Source organism: Emydura macquarii, unplaced genomic scaffold (assembly GCF_026122565.2).
Source record: "Emydura macquarii macquarii isolate MOO-44397 ecotype Brisbane River unplaced genomic scaffold, CSIRO-AGI_Emac_v2 contig_2636, whole genome shotgun sequence".
NCBI classification, from domain to species: Eukaryota; Metazoa; Chordata; order Testudines; family Chelidae; genus Emydura; species Emydura macquarii.
In genome coordinates this window covers 37792436-37807634 of record NW_027132773.1, presented here as the reverse complement: position 1 = coordinate 37807634, position 15199 = coordinate 37792436, and the positions used below count along the sequence as shown (strand labels likewise).

Below are 15199 nucleotides of genomic sequence, written 5' to 3'. Positions count from 1 at the left end.
GTCCCCTAAAGACCCAGGGCATGTGGACCCCAGGCAAACTGCCATTACACATCAATATCAGGGAGCTCAGAGCGATTCATATAGCCTGTGCAGTTTTCCTACCACATCTTACCAACAGAGTGGTGCAGATGCTCATGGACAATATGACCTTTGTGTATTATATCAACAGGTAAGGGGGAGCCCAGTGCCCAGCCCTGTGCAAACAGGCCATGCGTTTTGGGGACTTTGCATCAGTCACAACATTCACCTGATAGCAGTACAACTCCCGGGGATCAACAACTCTTTGGTGGACTGTCTCAGCAGGTCCTTCTGCTCTCATCATGAGTGGTCCCTCCATCTGGAAGTGGCGGCTTGTATCTTCCAGAGGTGGGGCAATCCCCGAGTGGACCTCTTTGCCACCAGGGCCAACAGAAAGTGCCATCACTTCTGTTCCCGTCAGAGATTCAGGGCAGGCTTCATCACCGAAACCTTTCTCCTCTCCTGGCCAGGAAGCCTCTTATACGCTGATCAACAAAGTCTGTAGCACCGGCATAGCCCAGGCAGCGTTGGTTCAGGATGCTTCTAGAGCTTGCGGGGCCCAGGCAATGGACTCTTCCGCTGCGACTGGACCTCCTGATGGAAGATGAAGGTCACCTGCTCCATCTGGAACTGGCCTCCCTACATCTGACTGCATGGATGCTCCGTGGCTGAGTCAGGAAAATTGAGCCTGCTCAACCCAAGTCCAACACATGCTCTTGGAGAGCAGAAAGCCATCCACCAGATCAGCCTACAGGGCAAAGTGGAAACGTTTCACCTGCTGGATGGCCAGTGTGGTGTTTCTCCGACAGAGGCATCAGTCCCAATGATCTTGGAGTACCTGTTCCACTTGAAACAAGGGGGACTGGCCATCTTGTCCATTAAGGTCCATATAGCAGCCATAGTTGCTTTCCACCCTTTGGTGGAAGGCAGAACAGGTTTTGTTTTATTTTGGTTTTTTTTGCAAGAAATGACAGCCACGTTTCTTAAAGGACTTTAGAAAGGCTTTTCCCAGCTTTAAGGGACCCTTCTTCTCAGTGGTATTTAAACTTGGTTCTCTCCAGACTCACTGGGCCCCCCTTCGAACCTCTGGCTTTTTGCTTCCTTACGTACATGTCCTGGAAGGTTGCTTTCCTGGTGGCTATGTCCACAAGATGGGTTTCGGAGATCAAGGCATTAACATTGGAGCCCCCCTACACAGTGTTTTATGAGGACACGGTTCAGCTGTGCCTGTACCCGGGCTTTTTGCCTAAGATAGTCTCTCTCTTTCACCTTAACCGGGATATTTTCCTGCCGATCTTTTGTCCCGAACCTCACAACTCCTGGGAAGAGAGGCATCTGCATACTCTAGATGTAAGACGGGCCCTGGCGTTTTACATCGACAGAACCAAACCTTTTCGTCGTTTGACACAACTTTTTGTGGTGGTCGCAGACCGAATGAAGGGACTGCCAGTTTCTATGCAGCAAATCTCTAAGTGGATCACAGCTTGTATCCAAGCCTGTTACGAGCAGGCCAGAATCACGCCTCCGGTATCTTTAACACTCGACGAGAGCGCAAGCATCACCTGCAGCTTTCCAAGCACACACACCCATCCAGGACATCTGCAGAGCAGCTACCTGGTCATCGGCACATACCTTCGCATCCCACTATGCCTTGACGTAGCAAGATCAAGACAATGCTGGCTTTGGTAGAGCGGTGTTTCAAGTGTTACATCTGTGATCACCACCGGAGACGCTACTGGTGAGTCACCTAAATTGGGAAGGACATGTGCTAGCACTCAAAGAAAAAAGAATGGTTACGTACCTTGTAACTGTTGTTCTTCGAGATGTGATGCTCATGTCCATTCCACACCCACACTCCTTTCCCTCAGTTGGAATTCCAGCGAGAAGGAACTGAGAGGGAGGGGGAGCCGGCAGCGCATATATGCAGGCGCATGTGCATGCCGCTGCAGGGGGCACTAGAGCTGGCTTGTATGGGTACCACTAGGGGAAAAAGTTTTCCAGCACCGGTACATGTGGCATAGACATGCACCTAAACTGGGAATGGACATGAGCAACACCTCTCAAAGAACACAGTTACAAGGTAAGTAACTGTTTTTTTTCAGTTTCTGATTAATTGTACATGTTAATATGTTAGAAAATGGTGAATGATACTGATTATTTACTAGATAATTAATTTTGCTCTTGATTTATGTCAGGCTGCATTAGGATGGTAACTGGAATTTAATTAAACACACAAAAGAGCATATAACATTTATTTTTATTAAACAAAACAACTTTAGCTGTTTTGGATACATCAACTTATTGTTTTTTCCATGACCTGGAGAGTAAGTTTCCATAGTGAGTAGAGTCATAAATGTCCATAATTTGAGAACAAAGCCAATCAGAGGTCAGGTAAGGAGAATCTATACAATAGCAGTATGAAACCATTCAGGTGAGCTCAGTGGAATTAGACCTCTTTAATTTAAAGAATATTTTGTTCCTTTTTTAAAGGACTGCTTCAACTTCAGTGGAACAAGTGAGGGAGCGAAGTTATCAAAGAGCTTTACTTCTCAGTGATCATAGGAAAGACAAGGACAGTGGTAAGTTGGCTTACTCTATCACTCCAGAAAGTGGATTCATCGAACAATCCACATAATAGTTCTTAGCTATTTTAATATTTAATTTTTAATTAATTTAATATTTAATATTATGTTCCCTTCATCTGTAGGGTGCAAATCACCTTGTAGCCCATACTCACCATCTCATATTCAGCCTCCACATTCATCTCATTCAAATATCATTCCCCAGTTGCAACTTAAGATCTTTTCTTTCACTGAACTAATGGAAGGTCAGTAAGCAGATGACCTCATATCACGCTTGCAGTGTTGAATAGTATCACTTCGAAAAACTTGAAAAATAGTTATCTAGAGTTGAATGTAAACTGTTTAGTGTTTACAAAAGTCATGTTTATCACATTCAATATTTTACTACAATTTTGTTTATAGACCCTGATCCTGAAAATCCAGAGTCCACAACTGAATGTCCGTCCCCAGATGCTTCTCAAAAGACTTGCAAGAGTCCTTCAAAATCAAGCAAGGTAATACTCTGTGTGTGTGTGTGTGTGTGTGTGTGTGTGTGTGTGTGTGTGTGTGTGTGTGTGTGTGTGTGTGTGTGTGTGTGTGTGTGTGTGTGTGTAGATGCACACAAACATTGGTAGTTAAGAATGTTTTTCTCTTATCTATTATACATCTGTGTTGAATACAAGCAGCACTAACTAGCCAACTCGCAACCATCTAATATGCAGCAAGACATTTTTCATCTAATCCAAAGTTAAAAATTACCATTGATTTCATTCATGATAGAAATTCTCAATTGCAATGAACTTACCAACACCAACAAGCACATTTAAGATAGTTATACCTTAGCACATTGCAAGTGGTATTTTTTATCAAGATTTTCTGATAATTCCAAAGAAGAACCAGATTGACTCATCTATTGCTATTCTAATTCTCTCGAGTATAACCAATAAAATCTATTCAGTTATTATAGATCACAGGCTCACCAAAATGTTTTGGTTATGTCTCAGTTCAGTTAAATTTTGGTGTGTGTTATGTTGAATGGTAGTGACCAAAGTCACAATTGCAGTGATATTTTTGGAGACAGAAATTGTTTCAACAGTTTTGCATTTTGATTTAAAGAAAATAGATCACTTATAATTTTTCAAGGAATCTGAGTTCAAATTCATATGGAAAATAAAGTGTAAATTTTTTAACAGTGAAGGTAATTAACCCTTGGAACAATTTATCAAGGGTTGTGACAGTTTATCCATCACAGTTAATTTTAAAATCAAGCTTGGATGTTTTTCTGAAGTATATGCACTAATTCAAATAGTAATTATTTTGGGCGTGTTCCATAGCCTGTCTTATACAGGAGGTCAGACTAGGTCGGGGGTGGCCAAACTTACTGACCCTCAGAGCCACATAAATAACCTTGAGAAGTTCAAGAGCCACAAGACACGCACAACTTTTACACATGCATGTTTAAAAATATTAACATACTACTTACTGTTTCTCTGCTAATTACTGCTAGTACTAGAGGCCTTGTGGGTCTCCATCCTGGTCGTAAGTGTTGTGTCCTCTGGTGAGGAGGAGGGGTTTGAGGCTTCACCCCATAAGAGGCATCTGCCAGGAGCCTCTGGCCTGCAGGAGGTGCTGAGATTTCGCTCCCCATCACAACAGGGCAGAAGCCATGTGTTGACCCCACCTCTCCCCCAGGATGGTAGATGGGAGAATTGGGGGAGCAGGGGGTGCTCAGGAGCTGCACTTGAGCTGTCAAAGACGCAGCTTGTGAACTGTGGTTTGGCCACCCCTGGACTAGATGATCAGTGTCCCTTCTGGCCTTAGAATCTGGGAATCAGTTCTGAAGGTACCAAGTAAAATCCTGACCCATCCCTACAGAATATTTTCTTAAAGTGGCCATTTCACTTAGGCAAATAAAGGATTCTGTATCCACAACTGTTTCTTTGATGTATTTGTCATATATTTTACACCTTTCTATTTGATAACTGATATTTTTGTGTTATTGAAAAAAATATTTATAGAAGTTTAAGTAGTTTAAAAATAAATTATTTCAGGTGTATAGCATATTAATAAATTTATTTTGCTGTTAAGTATTTCTTACCTTAACAGAAGTTTGTTGACATGTGAGTGTTTATTGTTGTGGCACTGAGGTGAAGAAAGTTGTATAGTAGCTACTGACATAAAATTAAATGGAGGAATTCAGATTCAGTCAATTTGGTCACATCCTAGTTTCAAGATTTGAAGTTTTGATGTGAAACCTAAAAATTATTTTGTTTGTAAATCATTTTGTACGGAACTTGAATTAAATTTAGTTTCAGCAGGTCAGGGCTTTTATAAATAACTTAGATGTAAGATCTTTCAAGTAGTGACCGTCTTCTCATTTTTTAAATTTTTTTTTTTAAACACTTAGGATGTGTGATGTATGAATAAGTGCCAGTACATTTTGGTAACACACTATATTATGAGGATAATGCTGCCATTAAGGAAGTCTAGACTTCCTACTCTCTTATTTTTCACATAATGAGCATACATCCTGTGCACCTGACAAAGGAAAGCAAAATCTTTATTTTTCACCTATTTTTATGAGAAGCAATTGAACTTGCTGGATGAACGTTATTTTTAAAAAACAGTGGTTTTAATATATACATTTTCAGATGTTTTAGTGTAAGGAGCGTACACTGACTTGTTCTTTCTCTTCATCTATCTAGCCTTCTTCACCAGGTCCTGTAGGTTCAGCGCAATCAATTGGGAGAACACCCACGAAACCAGATTCTCACTGGGAACCTGCAGTTAATGCTCTAGAGGCTGAGAACGTGAATCATCCAAAATCTGAGCTGCAACAAAAACAATTGACAAATAATGTCCAAGTACTTTCAAAAACTCATCCATCTCAGTCGCATTTGCGTAGTTCAACAGAGCAACTTTCCCATTCACAAAAGCTGCCTTCTGCACCTTTGAAGCTACATTGTCCCCCTTCACCTCATGTAGAAAATCCTCCAAAATCATCTACTCCTCACACACCTGTACAGCATGGTTATCTTTCACCAAAGCCTCACTCACAGCAGTTAGGATCTCCATACAGACCTCATCATTCACAGTCACCTCAAGTTGGAACACCTCAGAGAGAAACGCACAGAAGTTTTTATCCAGCAGCACAGAACCTTCAGCCTGGTAATCAGCAGCAGGTGAGTGGACAGTTGTTCAACCAGCCCCCTTCAGGACAATCTTCAGCAACTTACAGTCAGTTTAACCAACAACATTTGAACAGCAGTGCACCGCCCCCACCTCCTCCCCCACCCCCTTCTTCTACTTATTATCAAAACCAGCAGTCCTCCGGAAACTTTCAGAGTTATAGTCAGTTAAAGGGTAGCATACCCCAACAAACTGTTTTCTCTTCTGGACCAAATCAAGCACTTCCTGGCACTACGGGCCAGCAAGCAGTTCCAGGACACCATGTAACTGCAGGGCATTTTTTGCCATCTCAGAATCCCAGTATTCACCATCAGGCTTCAGCATCTGCTGTTCCTCCTCCTCCTCCACCGCCACCTGCTCCAGGACCTCATCTTGTACAGCAACAAAGTTCCCATCAGCAGCATTCTGTAGCACATGTAGTAGGTCCAGTTCATGCCGTGGCAGTAGCCCCTGGATCACACATTCATTCTCAAGCTGCTGGTCACCATTTGCCACCACCACCTCCACCCCCAGGTCCTCTACCCCACCATCAGCCTCCTCATTCCACAACAGGACATCAAGGTCTGCAAGCACAACACCAGCATGTAGTAAATTCAGCTCCACCACCACCCCCACCCCCACCCTCCAATGTTTTAGGCTCTGGTCATCACCCAGCATCAGCACAAGGCTTACACCACCCATCACACCAAGGACCCCCACATTTTCCTTCAAGTGGTCTTTCGAGTGTATCTTCCTATTCATCACAAGCCCCACATCATACAACCTTGGGACCTGGACCTCAACATCAGCCTGCTGGAACAGGACCTCATTGTCCGCTACCAGGTCAAGGTCCTCATCTCCAACCTCAAGGACCAAACAGTATTCCAACACCTCCAGCTTCAGGGTTCTGTCCTCATCCTGGCTCTGTAACCCTTCCTCATGGGGTGCAAGGACCTCAGCAGGCATCTCCTGTGCCTGGACAAATTCCTATTCACAGAGCACAGGTGCCACCAACTTTTCAAAATAATTACCATGGTTCAGGGTGGCATTAAAATGGGACCCCTTGCTCCTAAACATTTTAAAAATGTTTCTGTAAGATAAACTGTGTATATTTCATATGTACCTGTTCAAGGTACTTTTTAAAGCTTGTACATGATACTTTGTATAAAGAAAACACCAGTGCTCTTTCATTGTATTCTTTCCATTTTTTTCTTTTTTTAAAATTCCTGAAAATGTGCTGTTAAGCCAGTATTAGGTATTTCTTTTTATTTTGTAAGTGAACATTCCAGCTGTTTTTTCTGGCAGTAGATTTGATGCTGCATAATCTTTCAATTTTATTGTTGCAGTTAAATTCATTTAGTGAATGTTTTCTATATTACTTTTTATACATATGTAATTAAATAAGTACACTGATAAGAGATGGCACGAATAGGTTTTTCATTTTCTTCTGTCAACAGTTCTTTGTGTGCATATAGCTAGAAAACAATGCAATACAGATTTTTATAGTTTGCTGTGGACATGATTTTTGTTTCATCAGTTATTTGCAGAAATGTAATTTAATGTATAGATTGTTTCTAATATCTGACAACTGCTGTAAATACTGTATTTCTTTTGCGTGTAAAATTGCTTAAGGCTTCTTTCATTTGATATAGTACTGTACATAATGACAAGTCTCTTTTGCAAAAATGTGTGATCTTTGTGGAAGTAGTACAGTATATGATCTTTAATTTTTTAATATACTGTCACATTGCAGCACTGGTTGGGCATTTTAATTCATGTTAATAAATCACAATTATGTCAGTTTTAACAAACTGTCCTGAGAGGGTTGTGTATTTAAGGAAAAAATAAGGTTGTAAGTGACTGTGTCCAGCTATTTAAAAAAATTGCCAAGATTATGAGTGCTATAAATAGAAGCTATGGCAATAATTTATTTCCTCTTGAAAAATAATCTGTGTTCCCATTTTGTGGATATTTTACTCTTCCTGCATGAAAAACTGACCAACTGCATCTTTGCTTGCATACTCCTCTTCACATTTCATTTGTGAAGTTGTCCATTAAGGCAGCTGTTCTCAAATGGGGTGCCTCCCAAATGTATGGGGGTTGTGTGTATGAGAAGCTTTGACAGTGGGGGAGAATCTTGCTTTGCATATTCAGAGCTGAGTGGGTGGCCCAGCTTTGAAGGATGCACCACCCCCGACAACAGCGCATAAGTAAGGGACATAGGGTGGTAATACCACTCTTACTTCTGCGCTGCTGCTGGAGCAGCACAGCCTTCAGAGCTACCTAGCAGCCGCCGCTCTTGGAAGGGGCCTAAACTACTACAGACACAAAGTAAGGGAAGTAGGATGATCAAATAAGTTTGAGAACTACTGCATTAAAGATTAGTGTGTTCTTTTCCTGCCAATCTTAATGATTAGAGATGAGGAAAAACTACTTGAAATATCAGTGTTGTCAGTTTACTGAAACGTTACATTATACAAAACTAATCCACACACTTTATGCATTATACATGATAAATATTCATACATTGATACAGTTACAGACTAGATCCATACCAAACATGTTTCAAATATTGGTTATTCTGATCTTGATAGACCACAGTAACATTTGCACATATTTTAGTACATATCTAGGTATGTTTCCTATTCTAAAAGTTCAAAGTAGAAGTGCAGTTATTGCAACATATAGGGTTTGTCAGATTTTGCAAAACAATTCCTGAAATGATCTAAGACAGTGTTATAGTGCAATACTTACAATAAATGACCACCTACACTGTGAAGAAAAGACACTTCAACATTAAAATGAAAGATTTATGAACTTTATTACCAAAAGAGAGGAGGTGGGTATGTTTTTGTGGCTTAAGATTAATATAGAGGATAATGGACTTAACAAAAAACAAATAAATACAGCCAGAAAGCCTCTTGTTAAAATGCAAGTTCAGTGTTTTAACTTTACTATATAACTAGGATAAGATATCTGTATGGTAGCTAAGATACAGCCACTGTGACTGAATACAGAATACCAAGTTTTATGCTCTAGAACATGAAGACAAGCCTTTATCATCTATGTATTAAATACCAGTCTGGTAGAAAGACAAATTATTTCTGATATTAAAACTAATTTAGTTGGCTGTATGTAATTTTAATGAAATAGCAAAACTTTAATTAGCCTTGTGAAACTAGCTGAAGGTATGTGGGTGTCAACATTTATACTGTAACAATGTGCATATTAATTTTTTTCAGATATATAAGAATTGTATTTAATATACAAATTTTTAAGGATCAATTATATTCCCACCAATTTATAAAAAACTAGGATGTCAGGCTGAGTAAACAAGAACTGTTGCTTTGTCTTAATGTGCAACTACTACTGGTGAAAGAAGGTATTGGACTGGTAAGAGCTTTAGAAATTGATCTTCCTACTACTCCAGGAAAGGTAATTCAGTTCCATGACTATTCACATCCTTGTCTTTTCTCCTGAGTCTAGCAACCAAAGTCTACTAGAAATTGGCCAAGACCAAACTAATTCATCAAACAATCAGGTAATAACTTACAGTCAACACCAATGACCAGGACCAACTTTGAACAAGTGACCTGCTTATCTCAACGCATTTGTCCCTATAGAGCTGTAATTTATTACTTTACTGAGGTGTTTAAAGCCAGTTGAACCACGCTACCCATTGCATTCATAAAATGAGTGGATCATTATCTAGCTTGGGAAGCAACAACTCATATTTATTTTTAAGAGGTAAAGTCAGATACATTTTGTGTCAGTTTAAATTGAGTAGCTACAGGTTTTAAAAAATACAGGTAAAAGACAGCATCTGAAATTATAGTATTAAATAAGTTACCTCCATTGACTGAATATTAGGAAACCACTAACTTCTGTAAAGATAAATACAGTAGTGCAAAGGGCTGTAATATATTTGAATATTTGGTTTGGTGCATAGTTTAAAATGTATTGGTCACTTCCTAATATTTCAATTCCTATGTTTTTCTTTCCTTCCTGTATTGAAAAATGTTCACTTGTTGCAGCAGAATGAACCTAAAGCAACTCTATGGTGAAGCTGAAAATTTTACCTCTGTCTTCTCTCACTTTCACTGCTGCATTTTGTCTTCACACTATCAATATTATCCTTGGTGCCTTTTGAAAAAAAGTTCCAGTATGAAGTGCTTAAGCTGATGGCTGGCCATTGTTCTCTGCTCTGAAACCCAAATGCTGGCATTGCCAAATGTGGCTGAGAGTCTCCCGAATAATAGTATATAGTGTTGCACTCTAGCAAGAGGTTTTAAATAATCCTCATTTTTAATTATTGGAAGTATGCAGAAGGGCAAAAAGCAAGCAAAGGTTATGTTAACTCAAATTCTGTGGAATGTTGTTGCTCAGTTTTGACTAGTCGGAACAAGCAATTGCTGCACATGCTATTTTAGCTTGATGTACAGTTTGCTCTGGTGTATTAAGTAAAATATTTTCAGCGAGTATACAGAAAGTTTACCAATTAATTGTCAACTGGTATTTTCATTATGCTAAACTAAAAAAAACCTACTGAGAAATGCAACTATCAAACAATTTGATTTATCATTATCAAGCATTTGAAAGACCAGCACAATGTCTGAAAAAACAAAACACTTTAATTAGAGAACTGCAAGCACCTCAAAACAGTTGGTTATTGTTACAACACAGAGCTATCTTCTCACAATCTAGTTATTGCAAAGGCATGTGAATAAATTTAAAATGGACAGTCAAAAAAGTGGCACCATAATTAATATGTAAAACCAGAAATAAACTTACATTCATCCCACTGACTTCTAAAAGAGGGCAAAATACACCTCCATATTTTACATTCTAAAATCTGTATTGCCTATGAGTTTTGAGTCTAGTTAGCTTTTTCACCCCCTAGAAACATTTACAATTTTGCGTGCAACTTACAAAGGGCAAACTAATTTCTATAGATGTCAATTCCTGGGGAAAGAAAGCTAGTGCAATTTGTTTTAGGAACATGTAAAGCTATGAATGGAATGAGCGTGAGTTCTGTCTCCAAAATGTTGGATTATTTTGTCCTATAAATTATATTTGCTTTTGCATCAATCCTTTTCTTACCCCAAGCACATCTTGTAAAAGATTAATAATCTTAGACAGAATATTTCCCATGCTCACTTTTAATCTTTTGGGTATAGTACAATTACAGTGCTTATAAAAAGGCAACACCATATGGTACTATCACATTGTAAGGGAAATTGCAATTTTCTCCTTAAAAGCACTTAAAATAGGCAAATGTTCTAAATGGGAGTGCTAAATGATAATGCATACTTTATCATTAGAAAGAAGTCTAGCCTTCCTTTAAAGTGCCATTTGGGGAATGAAGTCTTGTAAACCAGAGCCACTTTGTTTATAATCCAATGTACAGGAACTTCTACAAAATTGAAAGTTTACACAAATTTTTAAAGCAGCCTGAAGTCTGCTACATGCAATTTGTATGCTACAAAGCTCTCTAAACTTAGTAGCTTTACTCTGAAATCTGAGTCCCCATCCCATATTTAAATGGAAATAAACATTTACAGGGTGCATTTACATACACTATAATACAAGAATGATGTCCCTTTGTCAGAAAATAAAATTGTACAATTCCTTGCCATTTCTCAGTTCTGACCTGATGTCAAACTTGTGAATTATATAATACTCAGCTAAAATATTTCATCATAAATAGTTACAAAACCTGCCAAAACACGGGAGGGAGGGGAGGAAATAGTTTGTTCAAAAGTTTTGACATCTGAATGCCACACAACACAAGAAATGATGCTTAAAGACACGTTAGCTGTTTCTGAAGAGTGTGTCAGTAAACTACCAGCTGAAGACAAAAAGACTACCCTTCCCCAAGAACACAGTGCACAGAAAGCAAAATGTCAAACAGTACCTCAAAGCAAAATAAAGGTCTGAGGATGAAGCCAGCTCACTTGTGATCTTGTTAAAGAATTTGTGACAGTCACCATTTAGGTCCGATGCACTGGAAAGTGGTTGCTGGTTCAATGTTAAATTTGAAGATTCTGCTAAGAATTCAACCATGGATGCCTAAGGCATTCTCCAGCTGAAGCTCGTTTCTCTGGGACCATTTCTAGCATGGGAATCAGGAAATCTGTGAACTCCGCAGCATCTTCATGAGGCCAACCATATTTCTCCACAAGTACATCAAAGAGGCTCCAGGGTTTTAGCTTCGTTATGTGCCGGAGTTCTCCTGCATATAAAAATGTTGTGTTAGAAAGTTCTCGGTATCCTTGCTTATTATTACTTGTTCAGTCTCTCTTCCTCACTGCATGCCTAAACTATTGAGGCAGGCTTTTGTACTACGTTATCACAGTTCTCCCTGAAAATAAACCCATCCACTGTTAAGTTCAGTTGCCAGAAATGAAAAACCTTTCTTAAAGTGCATTCTGAAGGCATTGTTTCCTTTGAAATTGGTATATTAGACCTGAAAACATACTTCTGTTTTGTTCCTACCTTCATGCATTCTGCCTTCTTTTTATAACAAAACATTTACTTACAATATACTTAGAGATAGTGGCTTTAACAATACTAACACCTCAAAGAAAAGCTAAATAAAATTAGAGTTAATATTAATAAAACCAGCTTGCAACAGTGGCTGTTTACAATATCAAACACAATGAAATGCACTTTAGTTTGGTATCAGTAGGTACCGCATGTCCTATTGATAACCCTGTATGCAAAGAGTCATTTATCATGCGACTGAAACAAAGAAAGGCAGCACTATTCCAGTTTATACTGCTGAGTTCCACAAGTATTGCTACGAATATTACCATTTACAAAATGAGAATACCTTGTGTTACACAAAATAGAGTTTTTCCCTTCGAATAGACCTGGACAATTATTTAATCCCATTTTCTCATAAAAAAGCAAACAAAAAAAGCCCAGTCCCATAACTATTAGAAAAAGCCCAAATTAAGAATCAACTGCACACACAGTTTGTTTGGAACCTTAACAATCGCAGATATGGTTACCCAAACAACCTTAGCTTTGCACCTTCTCATACTATACCAAGACAACTCCTTATCCTTATCCATCCATTACACAGAAACATCACCAGTGACAAAAACAAAATCTAATAAATTCATGTGATGGCAGGATAAGATTTCTGATTGGTCCCATGGTGTCACTAATGAAGACCGAGCAAAGGTTGGCATACTTTGAACATTTGGATGTTTTTGTAAAATGAATCCTGAATATGATATGTACAGGCTCAGGGTAGTGCATATTGAGGAAACTATAGCATTCTCTAGGGGGCCTTAGTGCTCAAAGTATCTACACCTCAGTGTTACTCTAGGTAAAAGTTTTCTGCAAGAAATTCTGTTAGGACTTTTAAGAATTGCTCAGTGACAGGCCTTCCTTCAGCCCTACCAAGCTAGGACATGATTGGCAGAGCTTGCCAACTAATCAGGAATGGACTCCATTCTTTCCTAAACTGTCTTGCTTTCTCATTTCCATTCTTCACACTAACTCCTTTTCTCTTGTCTGATTTCTCTTTCCTTTTCTGCTCCTTACAGAACAAACCTATTTCACCCCATGTGGTTTCCTGCTAAGTGCGCTTAGCCTTATGTCTTTTGGCACATGGACACTTTTCAAACTGTATCAAACTGAGGTACATGTATTATGCAGACATCAAACTGGTATGTATTATCTAACTCTTGTGTATTACATACACTTCCAAACACATACAGGTATCTATATATGTGATTTTAAATAGTTACATGTTCTCTCCCAGAACCTAGGGCAGCCTCTTCTACTCATTAGGGATGCTTGGTGGGTAGAAATTTGAAGTCTTTATGTGAATGTTTGAGATATGACAAGTCAAAGATGCATTAGTAAAATCTATGAAAAGTGAAGAATGAGGAAATGGTAAAGCATCTCAAATTCCTTGTGATGGGCCCCAAAATTTCCAGAAATATTCTGCCATAAAATGAGCTATTGCCCAGGATTATTTTAGTTTTGATAAATTTAGGGAAGAAAAAATTATGCTAAAAATTGGGTTTGTGACAGGACTGGCTTCAATTTTAACTACAGCCAGATTAGCATCCCTACAATAATTTAATGGAAACTTCTTCCCCTCCCCTACAATTAAGTGCCACTCAATGTCCAATTTAAGCCTACAAAAAGTATATTCATAATTAAAGCTGAAAAAAATTCAAAAGCATTCATAAGCACAGTCATACTGGGTCAGACCAATATCCTGTCTTCTGACAGTGGCCAATACCAGGTCCTTCAGAGAGAATGAACAGAACAGGTAATAATAAAGTGATCCATCCCGTTGCCCATTCCCAGCTTCTGGCAAACAGCAATCCCTGCCCATCTGGCTAATAGCCATTGATGGACCTATCTCCATGAACTTATCCTAGAAATGCAATCCATAACTGTCAGAGGCATGACAGTTGGCAACAATAAGGCAGGGGTTTTATGAAGCAATCTCACTGTGAAATTTCTTTGATCATGCACTTTCTTGAAAACACAGACTCCTAAAAACAGACTTCCAATTCTGAAAGGGCCATGCACAGAGACACCTGCCAGAAAACTCATAAAGTTAGGGATGCATGACGCAGAAGTTTTTTGTACAGCCTTGGGTCCCCCAAACCTCTGAAGAACTTTCTGCAATAGAAGCAGGAGAAGAGGTTCTGGGGTAAAGGTCCACCTGTTTTTGCACTACTCCTTTCTCTCCGCTCCAAGATGTCAAACAGTGAGTAATGTTTTCCCCCCCGCTAACAACCTCCAAATGTGTATTCAATAGTTATGCCAGTCTAGCCAGCATCTTATGAAAAAGATTTAACTCATGAGGAAATGTAGCCTTAGTAAATACCAGTTCATTCAGAGCGTTTGAAGAAAAAGACAGAAGACTGAGATCTTGAGCATCACAAGGCTTTTTAGGTTCTACCCCTAATACCGGGCCATCTTCGGGGGGGGGGGGGGGGGGGAAATCTACCAAAACTGTCAAGGGAGGAGGAATCCTTAATGGAGAGAGTCCAGACCTTGTAGGAGGAGGGAGTGAGATGCCTGGAACTAAGGGGTGACCACACTGAGACTAAGCTCTTAAGTAAAAATAATAAATAAATCTAATACATAATTGAGGGACAGAAGGAGATTGAGGTAATATGGGTTATGATGAATAAAATCAATTTCAAAATCAAAGTTTTTGTAGAACCCTAAGGACAGGGCAATCGAGGGATCTTCAAACATATCATCATGCTTGACTGCAGATCTGATGACTGCAGCAGAAGGATCTAACCTATACAACTCCTCAGTTCCAAAAGATGGCTAATGGAAGCAACAACCCCTGGCTAAGTCAGTGGATCTATCCCAGCTGAATCAAAGCCTGAACAAGAAGGTTCCCAGATCCAAGCACTTGCAACTGAAGTAGGAAAATAATGTCTGCTTTATGGTTTGTATAGAGA

The 15199-nt window shown here is 39.3% G+C and overlaps 2 protein-coding genes across 10 annotated transcripts in view; one reads left to right on the top strand and one right to left on the bottom strand.

Annotated features, from left to right (window-relative positions):
* Window positions 1–7163, top strand: part of KMT2E (lysine methyltransferase 2E (inactive)) — a 128837-nt gene extending 121674 nt beyond the window's left edge. For 5 of the 6 annotated variants that reach the window (XM_067564489.1, XM_067564486.1, XM_067564488.1 and 2 more), the window contains 3 exons: window positions 2509–2597; window positions 3003–3094; window positions 5285–7163. In XM_067564489.1, coding sequence (XP_067420590.1) covers window positions 2509–2597; window positions 3003–3094; window positions 5285–6799 — 1696 coding nt within the window. In that variant the 3' untranslated portion in view covers window positions 6800–7163. Of the gene's footprint in view, window positions 1–2508; window positions 2598–2725; window positions 2846–3002; window positions 3095–5284 lie in introns of all 6 variants that reach the window. The other variant, XM_067564492.1, reaches the window with a different exon arrangement.
* Window positions 7164–8189: 1026 nt separating this feature from the next.
* Window positions 8190–15199, bottom strand: part of SRPK2 (SRSF protein kinase 2) — a 268546-nt gene continuing 261536 nt past the window's right edge. For all 4 annotated transcript variants that reach the window (XM_067564493.1, XM_067564496.1, XM_067564494.1 and 1 more), the window contains one exon: window positions 8190–11979. In XM_067564493.1, coding sequence (XP_067420594.1) covers window positions 11795–11979 — 185 coding nt within the window. In that variant the 3' untranslated portion in view covers window positions 8190–11794. The remainder of the gene's footprint in view (window positions 11980–15199) is intronic.